Source organism: Lynx rufus, unplaced genomic scaffold (assembly GCF_022079265.1).
Source record: "Lynx rufus isolate CCGP_SWC_20201006 ecotype Redwood Valley unplaced genomic scaffold, mLynRuf1.p SCAF_2, whole genome shotgun sequence".
Lineage (NCBI taxonomy): Eukaryota > Metazoa > Chordata > Mammalia > Carnivora > Felidae > Lynx > Lynx rufus.
Genome location: NW_025814834.1, coordinates 26,645,217 through 26,657,244, shown reverse-complemented (window position 1 = coordinate 26,657,244; position 12,028 = coordinate 26,645,217). Strand labels below are relative to the sequence as shown.

Genomic DNA, 12,028 nt, shown 5'->3' with positions numbered 1-12,028 from the left:
TTATATTAATCCAACAAAGACCAGGTAGGCTAAAAGATGATAAGGTAGAGTTAATCCATAAATATTTAAAGTTGTGTCCCAAATTATACTTTGACAACAAATATGTATCTGCCACTTGCAAATAGTCTTGAAATATGGCAAGAAATAACAGGACCTAAACTTTAGGCTACTATGAGTTTTGACAAATAAAAAGTTTGAAAAGTAAGAACATTAACACTTCTGCATAGAATAGAGCTTGCTTGTTTTTTTCCTATACTACAGTGTAAAAGTTTGTTTTTGACTTAGGAAAGGTTTGTGCCACGAACAGGTGCCGTTTAATCAAATCAGACAACACGAGGCATATAGAAATAACTTTAATTAAAAAACTTACATAGAAGATTATAATGTCAGACATGACAAAAAGATTTGAGCTTATTTGCCTAGACAACTTGGGTTTGTCTGGCTTTTGTTTTCTTTTTTAAAAATAAATGTACAGTAAAACTACAAGCAAAAATTTGTCAGTTTTGAATTTGAATTTTTTTCCTTCTTTAAAGGGACTAGTAGAATTCCCCATCCCTAACAAAAACTTGGTGTGAGTCCCCCAGACTAGGCCAGGTGGCCAGGATTGTCAGTTATATGGGGACTATAACTTGAATAACCTTTTTTTTTATATGAGAGAAAGCGATTCATAAATTGTCCTCAACTTTTATATAGAAAAAATTATGTAATAGCTTCAAGAAGTTTCTTTAATGTATACTCCTGTATTCAGTACTGAAGCACTATCCTTTAAAAAAATTTCTCACTCTAGCATACACATGAGAATAGATGCTTGTTTGGATAGAGTAAGCTAATGGTAAGGAATGACCAAATTAACTAGAAATACAACATTTTTTACTTTCCTATTTGTTGCTCATTTTCACTTGGGGTCTTCTCTTTATGAGATACATAGGATAGATAAAACTCAAGTTTTAAAATTAGACCAATATTTAACTCTGCTTTGCTTGTCTTAATCTGTTAGGAGTGAATAGAAGATGATCTGAATTTAGTCCAACAGATAACAGTGATTTCAAATAAAGGCATATTGTGTTATCTGGTATAGAAATTTCCATATATAACTTCTATTGGTTAAACATGTTTAAAATCTCCATAGTCACTGGGAACCTGTGCTTTACAGTGCAGCTTACATTCCATGGGATAATTCATCCATGCATTTCAAGTGGAGTGGTCACTGCCAGTGTTTTTTAAAACTACGTGTGTGTACATGTATGTATATATACTCTATACACACATATTTGTATATTCCCATATACAAAGGCATATATTTGAGGCAATTTTAATGAATTACCATAGAAATTACATAGAAATGTATAGGAAAAAGAGCGATCATTGATGCACAGGTGTTTCTGTGTGTGTACATATGTATGTGTGGGTATGAAGTCTTCTAAAAATTATTTACCCAGTAATACGATTTAACATCAGCTTGCAGCAGTTAATTTTCTAGTGCTTGTGATTTGCATCATAAACACAAACGACTAGCACTTGTCTGTAGGTGAAAAGCTAGTTATTCCTGTGGTTCAAGGAAAAAGAGACCTACCTTGCCTGTTTTAAAACAGCATAAAAGATTAATACATGCAGTACATGCTCTTACTCTGGAATTGTGGCTGAGGGGGTGGGGGATGGAGAACAGGGCTTATTTTTTCCTCCTGCTTTCCATTCAGTTACATACTTTTTTTAACCTTTCCCTGTCACCTGTTTTTTTTAACATGAGTAAGTCCTAGACCAAAAGGTTTGCATTCTTCCATTTCATCTGTCTGCCTTTTTGGATGGTGACCGTTTTCTGGTGCACTAGTACAGAAGACTTCTCCACGGAAAACGGGGCTTGAACTTTCACTATGATCCTTTTTTTCATCTTGACATAGTAAGGCTTCTGTGTCTTCATCCTTCAGCGGAAAAGTCCGTCGTTCCCACCACAAAGACTGAAAGAAAGAGAAAACCTTTTCAGTTAAGTTTCAACTAATTTGTTTAAAGTTCATGTATCCAATAATCCTTAAATGTCAACTGTGTAATTACTGTTTGGTTCTTTAGCACGTCAATGTACACATTTTCATTTGGGCCTAAAGATCTAGCAACTCCAATGGAACATACTGGCAATTGTTTAGAGACCTTTGGGAACTATCTTTCCACTTCACCCTTCCACAAAGAGGAAACACCGCTATAAGGCACGGGTCTTCCTTATCAGCACAGGAGCGCTTTGGGAAAAGCCCCTTTAAAGGTGTTTGATCTACTTGAGTGTCTCCATTTCCATCCCATAACTATCACAGACACCTATTGATTTTTCCTTCCCCGAGCTTTCTAAGACTTGCCTATTAATTTTTATAGTTTCTGCTCTGTGTTCTAGATACAGTTCTTCTTTTTCAACACCTACTTATGAAGAACAGTGCAAAAATTTATAGATGGTGTGTTAGAAATCATTCCCTGTGAGGTAAGAACTGGATCCACGGGGAGACAGGTAAAAATCTGTTATGAAGGGAAGAGAACTAGCTGACATTTGCTGTGTGCCAGGTGCTGTTCTCTCTAATCAGATTTGTGTCGTCATGAAACTTGGATAGAATCCCCATTTCCTAACAGATAAGTGAGTAGGTGGAGTTAGGTACTGACATGTTCTACGAAAAGATAAGGTGTGTATGATTAGTGACAGAACTAGAAAATTTGTACCCAGCAGTTAACGCTGGATTGTTATGCTGAACTCATTAATTGGCAACCAGCAGGTTTCTACAAACAGGTTTTCAAAAGGGTAAAAGGCATTGAAAAAGAGGTGTCACAGGTCATGTATATCATACTTACCTTGAGTTCTTGACTTTGATTTAAGGAAGGTGAGCCCCGTGTGCCCAGATCCTGGCTCTGCGGAGAAGGCTCGGCAGGACTCTCGGCAGCACAGTGCTGACCACCACCAAGGTCGTTAGGGTATTCTTTCAAGAGCAAGTCCTGTCCTTCAACGTTTCTACTGTAAGCTCTAGCAAGAAAATCAAGAAAATATTTAATTACTATTTCTTGAGGTCTTAACGTTTTATGAACGACCCCTAAGTCCATTTAACTTGATAGCTTTTCTTTAAACAGTTCTGCCCAAAAGATTTCTAAAAATTCATCTGTCAATCTTCCTGATGCTTTCTCAAAGACTTAAACAGTATGTTACGAATACTATTTTATGAAACTGCCAAATTATAATAGTGGGTTTCGGGTTTTCAAGGAGGGAGTTTTTGTTGTTTTATTTTTAAATAAGAAAGGACAGTTACTTGACCCTTACAGTCTTTCAGAGTTCCCAGAGTATTCTAAGACTATTATAATGTCATCCATGTAAGACTCGATTCACATTTTCCTCTGTACTTCTAGAAAATTATATCTCTGGAATGTGGAGAAAGAAGACAATTGAGTCTTATATGTGTGTTAAGATAACTCTTGGAATAAGGATCTACAAGAAATCGGGATATTTTCAGACCTAAAGAGAGAAATGTGTTTTGAAAATACAGTTGAGGGGCGCCTGGCTGGCTTAGTAGAGCATGTAACTCTTGATCTCGGGGTTGTGAGTTCGAGCCCCACATTGGGTGTAGCGATTACTTAAATAAAAGTACAGCTGACCCTTGATGAACACAGGAGTTGGGAGCACCAACCACTTTGTGCATTCAAAAATTCACATACAACTTTTGACTCCCTCAAAACTTAACTATTAATAGCTGACTGTTGACCAGGAAACCTTACCAGTAATATAAACCAGTCAATTCACACATTTTGTATATGTATTATATACTGTATTCTTACAGTAAAGTAAGCTAGAAAAATGAAATTTGTTAAAATCGTAAGGAAGAGAAAATACATTTATAGTACCGTACTATTAAAAATCTGTGTGTAAGTGGGCCCACATAGTTCAAACCACAAAGTTCAAACCTGTGTTTGAGGGTCAACTGTACTAAGTAAATGAGAGGTGCCCCCACACTAAATTTAGTGACTACCCAGACTTCATGATCTTCCTTTCTGAGTTTCGGCTATATTAAAACACAGTGAAATGTAAATATAAAATACCATGGACTTTCTCAAATATATAATTACTAATTACGTTCTCAGGATTTAATCCTCCCTCCCCAAAAGTCATATTCAAAGTATTTTAGACCAGGTGCTTTTTGTCTTTTAATTTTTTAAATGTTTACTTATTTTGAGAGAGAGAGGCAGAATACGAGCAGGGGAAGGGCAGAGAGAAAGGGAGACATGGAATCCAAAGCAGGCTCCAGGCTCTGAGCTGTCAGCACAGAGCCCGATGCAGGGCTGGAACCCATGAACCTTGAGATCGTGACCTGAGCTGCAGTCAGTCACTTAACCGATTGAGCCACCCAGGTGCCCTAGACCATCTGCTTCTTAGACTGGACAGGTTTTTTGAGAACATTTAAAAAAAAAAAATAATGTATTTTTTAAGTGGGTATGTTAAAATCGATCACCAAGATTCTAATCCCTAGTGTAAGGTCTGCTATTACAGTACAATGAGATGATCTACTTTAGGGAGAATTTTCACATTATTTGCTGAGTTAAATCTGTTCCTCAGGCTGACAATAAGCATGAGAAATAAGAGTGGAGGAAAATACAGAAACTCATTTCATTACTCTGTAATTAGCCAAAATGTATATATATATTTATTTTGACAGCACGAGTGGGGGAGGGAGACAGAATCCCAAGGAGGCTTTGCGCTATCAGTGTGGAGCCCAACGCGGAGCTCAATCTCACAAACCTGTGAGATCATGACTTGAGCCAAAATTAAAAGAGCTGGACGATTAACTGACTGAGCCATCCAGGAGCCCCAGCCAAAATATATTTTGAATGTAAGCTCAGTAAATGCAATGTTTCCCTCCTGTGCACAAATAACTGATGTTATACAGTATATACTTTTTCCTTTCTAGTGGTCTTCCTCAATATTCATGCAGAATTTTGTTAATTCTACATGGATTTCATGGTTTTGGCTTTTAAGTTGATAACACCTGCCTGCTGTTTCTTCTGTGCCACTTGCTTTGTTCCCATAGTGACCATCTGGCTTGCTCTCTCTCTTCATATTTTTTGTGTCTTAGGGAGAAGACTTCATCAGAAAGATCTTCTACCTGGAATTAGAAAGAAAGTTTTTCTTTTATCAGAAACATTTTGAAATAGAACAATTTCTCATCAAGAGAATATAGGAAGAAAACTCTAAAATTGAACTTCAAATTCGAAAATAGAGGGAGTGAACTTTTTTTTTTTTTTTTTAAACTTTTTTACTTCTGGGTCATATTGGAAGACTTAACCTAGATTACAGATAGGTTCACAGTGCTTTGTATAAGAAATTCTTAATGCTTAATTCATTCAAAGGTTTGTATTTGATTGCCCTTTATGGAATACACTGTTCTCTTAACATGTTAATATCAAAGAAAAGTAAAACTGAAAAAAAAGAAAATTAATTTAATGAGTTATCAGAGGTTCTAAGACTCTGGTGGTAGTGGTTTAAGAATTTGGGTTTCCTGGCCAGAATCATTCTGAACTAGGGAAGAGTGCATTGAAAAGTTGATTTGGTAGCTGAAGAACAGTCAGTGGGCCTAGAAAGATTATGATAGAGACAAAATGTCTTACATAATACAGCTTCTACAGATCATCACTTTCAAATTGATTTGGTTACACATTTTTCCCTGAAATTATGCTTGTCTTAATAGAAGTTTTACCCATACAGGCTCACAGTCCCTTTCCTTCAGTTCTAAAAATCTGAAAAAACACGTGCTCATAATTCATTTGGTGACATAGCCCGTTCTGGAATGATGAGGTTATTCCAATTTCTATAAATATTTCCCTACAGAAACATTAATATTTGATTATGAGAACTATGCTAGACTCCACATATGTCTTCTTTCTTAAGTCCAAAGTTTTCCAAATTCAAAAGCAACCTGTTCCCAAGGTTTTGAATATGGCATTGTAGGGTTGAATATTAAGACCACATCTCCTTAAACAGAAAAACAGGACTAATAACTGGAAATAAATATAGATATTAACATAAATTCAGTGTTTCAACAGTTCATGTAAGCAACTGACATGTTTTTCTTTATATGTTACTGTCTTTGCAAATCTAAATTTGCACAAAAACATTTTCCTAATGAAGTTAATATCCTTAATGAACTTTCTTTTCCTAAGTGAAAAACAAGTCAATGTATGCTAAAGGGCTTATATTTCCCTTGAGTTCCTCAAGTCCCAGATTAAGCAGGCTTCGTAATGTATACAGTGCAGTTATCTGTAACTGAAAGGCAACTTACCTCTTCACCTACGTTATATTCATCCAGAGGCTGAAGAACAGCCATTCTCCAGCTGTTGAAGATACAAACCAGTTTCAGCTTATGTTAATCTAAGTGTAGCAATTGTATTCTCTAAGCACAGCTAATGCAGTAGTGTTTTCTTTCCTTGGGACTTGCACAATTCAAATGGTTGTATTTTCATACTTTATTTTTTTAAAGAGAAAAATTTGTATTATGAAAAGAAGATGAGACTTTTGGCCTTACAGTGAATAACTGTCTCTTCTGTGTAGCTGCATTTTATACCTAAGAATATACTAATTTTGAATTAAGTCAACAGATGGTGATACAGTGGCAGGAAGAAAAAACAAAAACAAAAAATCCCTCACTTGAGCATTTGGCAATTTCTTTGTGTGAAGACACCCGGCATGGCCTCTTGAGTTTAACCACTGGATCACCGAATTCCTCTATTTAAACAACCAACCCAGCCAGCCAGGTGCAGCCTACCAATGTCAATTGAAAAAACATCGTTGCTGCAGAACATCATAACTACAAATGGTACTCTGCTTCTGCAGAATGTCTCAACAAGTTCTCTGTGGGATTTCTCATAATACCTCCTAGAATATTAAGAGTTCTTAATACCTCAAAGCAATTAGGAATAAGAGAATTCAAAATCAGCTAATATAGAGAGGGGTAGGAATTACTGTAGTTGTCACTGAGCTTATGTCTGTTTCCACCCTCTTCTGTCTACTTTCTGGTGCCAGATTCACATTCTGAAGAAACTGCTTTCATCATTGCTAAAAAACAAAACAAAGCAAGACTTTGACTAACTTCACTGCCACTAGGAAGCAGATCTGTGTATGGCATTCAGGGACCTCCATAATCCGGTTCTAATTTCTTTTGTAGCCATAACTTCATCACCCTATACAAAAACTTGGTCTCTAGCTTAGGCTTGCACACTTACCTGTGTGCCTTTGTTGTGGTTCCCCTGTGTGAATAAACTTTCTTCTTTTTCCCTCCTTCGTGATGCCCCACTAATATCATGTATGTATTGCTGACTTGGCAATACATCAGAATCTTATTTTTGTGGTCATAGGTGTTATTGTCTTGCAGTGAATACCCCTTGCAAAGGTAGTTGCTTTCTTTGAACCCTTTTTGCAGTCATTTACAGAACTGCATGTTAAAGAGCAAGGGTTATTTATTACTCAGCTTATTTACATCCCTAAATAGCCTTTAGTGCCATATATACATAAAAGGTAACTAAACATTGAAAAAAAGACTTTAAGAGCGTTAGAGTAAGTTAAGTCTTAGGAATTCCCAATTCTTAATAAAAACTGAGAGGCAGGGTGATAATATATGGCACTTTTTTTCAGCATGAGTAATATAAAGGTTTCTTTCACCGTTCTCCCTCCATGGTTCTCTAAGTAGAAGACAGGAGAGAGGAACATCTTCCTTTCATTAATTAAAATTTTAACTTCACTTTGAAAATTTAAGTTTACTCAAGAAGGAAGAGAAAATAAAAAGATGTAAGTATACATACCTTGGAGTAAGTATTTCCTTATATTGGAGTTTCTCCAACTTAGCTGGGGCAACTAATGACATGGGAATCACGATATTATCTATGTCATAAGAGCTCTCGCTTCTCAATCTCCGTCGTGCAGTATTCTGCAAGGTAGGAGGACAGCAACTCAACAACAGTATCTCGTTACCTGTGATGATGCCCTCCTTTCATGAGGGCTAGAAGAGGTGTACTGCATACATGTTTTATAAATACGTTGTGATAGAGTGGACTGTAAAATGTTAAAACAAGCACACCTCTCCTTTGTAAAACAACACAATCCCTTTGGCAGGTGTGAAGTGTACATTTGTGTACACATACAAGCCTATTTTTAAGACCATAAAAAATAGGAATACCTTAAAATGTCAAACTCTTACTAGAGGTTACCATAAAGCACCCAAATGTCAAGGAAATGATCATATAACAAGCACACTTATTAGGAAAGAATATGAAATATTTGGTGTACCATTTAGTAAAGATCATTTTTTATAATCTTCATTTGTGTGTTCCTGGTCCCTGAGCTTTACAGTTTCTTCTAAACCCTTTCACCTTTTAACCCCTACTCTGACCAGATGACAAAACAGTAAGAACAACACAAGTGCTGGATTCTTATTAGCAAGACTAAATTTAGCTTCCTGGTAAGGAGTAGGGATGGTTATGATAGTTTCTCACAGGAAAAACCAAAAAACTATAATCAAGGATTACTGAGCAATTAGCTCACTAGTAAAAAAGTTAAATACAGTTTATTGCTTCCTAAGAAGATCATTTTAGGGGCGCCAGGGTGGCTCAGTTAGGCATCTGAATTCAGCTCAGGTCATGATGTCATGATTCATGAGTTACGAGCCCCGCATCAGGTTCCCTGCTGTCAGCACAGAGCCCACTTCGGATCCTCAGTCCTCCCCTCTTTTGCCCCTCCCCACCTTGCTCGCTCGCTCTCTCCCTTTCTTTCAAAAACAACAAAAACCGGGCCGGTATGTACAAGTAAAATAAGGCTATTAAAGGTTAACAAAATATTCTATACGTTTTTTTACTGGCCAGTTTTAAAAATCTACAAGAAATTTTAGGGTTCAGTATACCAAAAAACCTACTTGTGATGATGAATTCTGGGTTCTTGATATACCATTGACATTAGTAACAGCAGTAAAATTGCTATGGGATCCTGGTTCTGTGCGTTGAAAAGCAAATTCTTCAAATCTAGTTCTTTCTCCTGCCATGGAAAGAACCATTGAGAATGTCATACATTAAACATGGTGATAGGTCTTAAAATTACTTTCCTAATTAGGTAACATTCCTTATCTGTTTGATCTTTTTATTTTAAAACTTATGTATCAAAAACAAAAAATTAAGGAAATGAAAAAAATCTTACCCACAGTTCTGTCACAATTACTTCCATTTTCTTTTAATCCAGTACCTCTAATTTCTTTAATCTCCCTTCTCTTCACTCTGTTCATGTTTTCTATAATGCCTATTATTTGGATGTTAACATCCAAAGACTTACCCCCTTAATTTTCTCTGTGTTTTTCATTCTGACTTTTTAATTTCTGGGAGATTTCCTTTCCTTAACTTGATCTTCTGACCATTCTACTGAGACTTTGTCTGCTAATACATTAAATTATTAATTTCTAATTACATAGGAAAATATTTTTCCATTTGTTTTGATTCCCTAATTGTGAATATATATTTATTCACTTATTTTCTGCCCTTGTTTATTTTACTTTAGTACTGATCTTAAAAAGTATTCTGTGTAATATAAAATTTAATACCCAGTCCATACTTATATTTTTCTAGTTGTTAAAAAATGTCCTTTATGGTTAGTACTTTCTTCAAATCAGGATCCATATATTGAAATTAGTTACTGTCTTTTAAGTTTCTTACAATCTAGAAGAGTTTGTTTTTCATGATATTTGTTAAAGAGACCAGCTACCTTGCTCTTTCGGGAGTTACCTATTTACTTTGTAGTCTGGCTCTTACCTGTTCTATTCCTGTATTCCCACCAAACTTGAAGTTATGAAGTTAGATCAATTCAGGTGAAACATTTTAGATCTTAGGTAATCTGAACTTCATAGTGGTTCTTATTAAGAGATGCAAGTTTTCCTGTGTGTTGGTATGTAGGTAGTCCTCAACTTAGCAATGGTTCTACTTAGGATTTTTCAACTTTATGACAGCCCCAAAGTGGCATGCATTCAGTAGAAACCGTACCTTGGATTTTGACCTTTTTCTGGGATAGCAGTGTGGTAGGACACCCTTAGGCTGGGCAACAAACTGCAACTCCTAGTCAACCATGTGATCATGAAGATAAACAATGGATATACTTAAAACCATTCTGTACCCATACAGCCAGTCTGTTTCTCACTTTCATTATAGTATGCAGTAAGTTACAAGAGATATTCAACACTTTGTGTTAGAGGATTTTGCTGAACTGTAGGCTAATGTGTTTTTAGCACATTGAAGGCTAAGCTATGGTGTTTGGTAAGTTAGGTGTATTAAATAATTACTGACTCAAGATATTTTCAGCTTACCATGGGTTTATCAGGATACAACCCTGTTGTAAGTTGAAAGAGAAAGATCTCTATATGTAAGTTCCTCAGAAGCTAGGTGACTCTTGGTTGTCCTAAGATTGAGGCACTAAAAAGCACAATGGAATCTCTGGATGTGGCCCAGGAGTTTAATTTTGTGCCACACTACCTTATCAGGTAGTGACTTGGGCTGTTAAGGTGGGATTTCTAGAGACAGTAGTGATAAATGTGTTAAATTCATCAAGTATAATTAGTCCAGCACATCTTGAATGCAATTTCTAAGTTGTTGGGTATATTGACATATTACATCTGGCGAATACTTGACTAATGAGTATAGTGTTCTGTCCACTGGAACAATGAACAAGAACCAAAAAAGTATATAGATAATTTGCATATATATTTCCTGGTAAGTTTTATTTTTTAATCATTATTTGCAACAATTCTGGAAACAATCTGATAGTCCCAAGTCCCCACAACAAAAATCCCACCTTGTATTATTAGAAGAGTTCTAGTGTCAAAGAGATCTGTTGACCATTTTGGAACTATAAGTTCCTAAGAGAAATTGAACTACTTGGTTGAGTTACCTTTGGTGAATCTCAGCCAGTTTCTCAAAATTCTAAGGAAGCTTCAGTGAATTGACACCCCCACAGTAAGTCCCCGAAATGGTAATACATTTCTGTGAGGAGACTTTGTACTGACATACTCGGAGTCCAGAACACAACCCTGGAGGCTTAAGTTCTGTTTCGGAGGATAGTCAGTAGAAGATAACTCTGGACAGGGAAAATAGGAAGGAAATCCTTAATTGCCATTAGTGGATGGATGCCCAGTCCACAGATCATTCTGAATTGTCTATATGAATATGCTGTAATGTTTATAGGACCATGGATATTTTGTGTAATTAGTGATTATTCTGGATTACCATGAAGCAGAGGTTCTTTGAAGATCAGAATTTACTTTCAGTTTTTAGTACTAGTGCTCACATCCTCATTTTAACCTACCTAATGCTGTTTCACTCAAGTGTCTTTTCTTTCTTCCCTGGAACAGCTGTACAGAAGATTCTGACCTTATCTGAGGCTTGCATGTAGGAGAATATCCATTTCTCCATTGATTCAGAGAAGTATTATGTACTAAAACAAATAGAAAGGAAATGTGAAGTTTCTTTCCCTTGACATAGATAATGAACGTGTTAATTTCTTATAACATTGCAGAACATTAATTTACCAGTTCAGGATAACATATGAAATACTTCTATACCAAAATGGAATGATCCTACACTGAAAATACCCATAATAAGATTCCTTAAAAACCTCTTCCATAAGCATCCAATTTCCTATAGTTGCCCCATTATTTGAAGGGGATGAAAAGGTGACCTGTTCTCAAAGCCTTCTAAATTGCAAAGTTTTATAGAGGAGGTTGGTTCACATCTGTAAATGTTGCCTGAGGATGATATGAATCCTTAAGTTAGCCCCTGCTCACCCTTCAGTGTGAAAATAATTCAGGATCAAGTAAAATCCTACAGAATTATAAGAGACTGGGACCTCTTGAGGGCAAGAACCAGATTTCATCAAACTGACGGTACCTAGCACTGTTCTTTCAATTTTAAAAGCAATGTATTTTCTAAAACTTTTAGGGTCACTTGAAGTCTCTATGCCTCAGTTGCCTTATCTGTAAAATAGGGATAAGTGCAC

General features: G+C 36.1%; 1 protein-coding gene across 7 annotated transcripts in view; it reads right to left on the bottom strand.

Annotated features, from left to right (window-relative positions):
• Positions 1-338: 338 nt before the first annotated feature.
• The window catches only part of KANSL1L (KAT8 regulatory NSL complex subunit 1 like), a 130,923-nt gene continuing 119,233 nt past the window's right edge, over positions 339-12,028 (bottom strand). For 4 of the 7 annotated variants that reach the window (XM_047085517.1, XM_047085515.1, XM_047085519.1 and 1 more), the window contains 7 exons: positions 11,339-11,467; positions 8,913-9,031; positions 7,807-7,931; positions 6,291-6,342; positions 5,005-5,117; positions 2,824-2,992; positions 339-1,955 (listed from right to left, as the gene is read on the bottom strand). In XM_047085517.1, coding sequence (XP_046941473.1) covers positions 1,725-1,955; positions 2,824-2,992; positions 5,005-5,117; positions 6,291-6,342; positions 7,807-7,931; positions 8,913-9,031; positions 11,339-11,467 — 938 coding nt within the window. In that variant the 3' untranslated portion in view covers positions 339-1,724. Of the gene's footprint in view, positions 1,956-2,823; positions 2,993-5,004; positions 5,118-6,290; positions 6,343-7,806; positions 7,932-8,912; positions 9,032-11,338; positions 11,468-12,028 lie in introns of those variants that run through there. The other 3 variants (XM_047085518.1, XM_047085521.1, XM_047085522.1) reach the window with 2 other exon arrangements.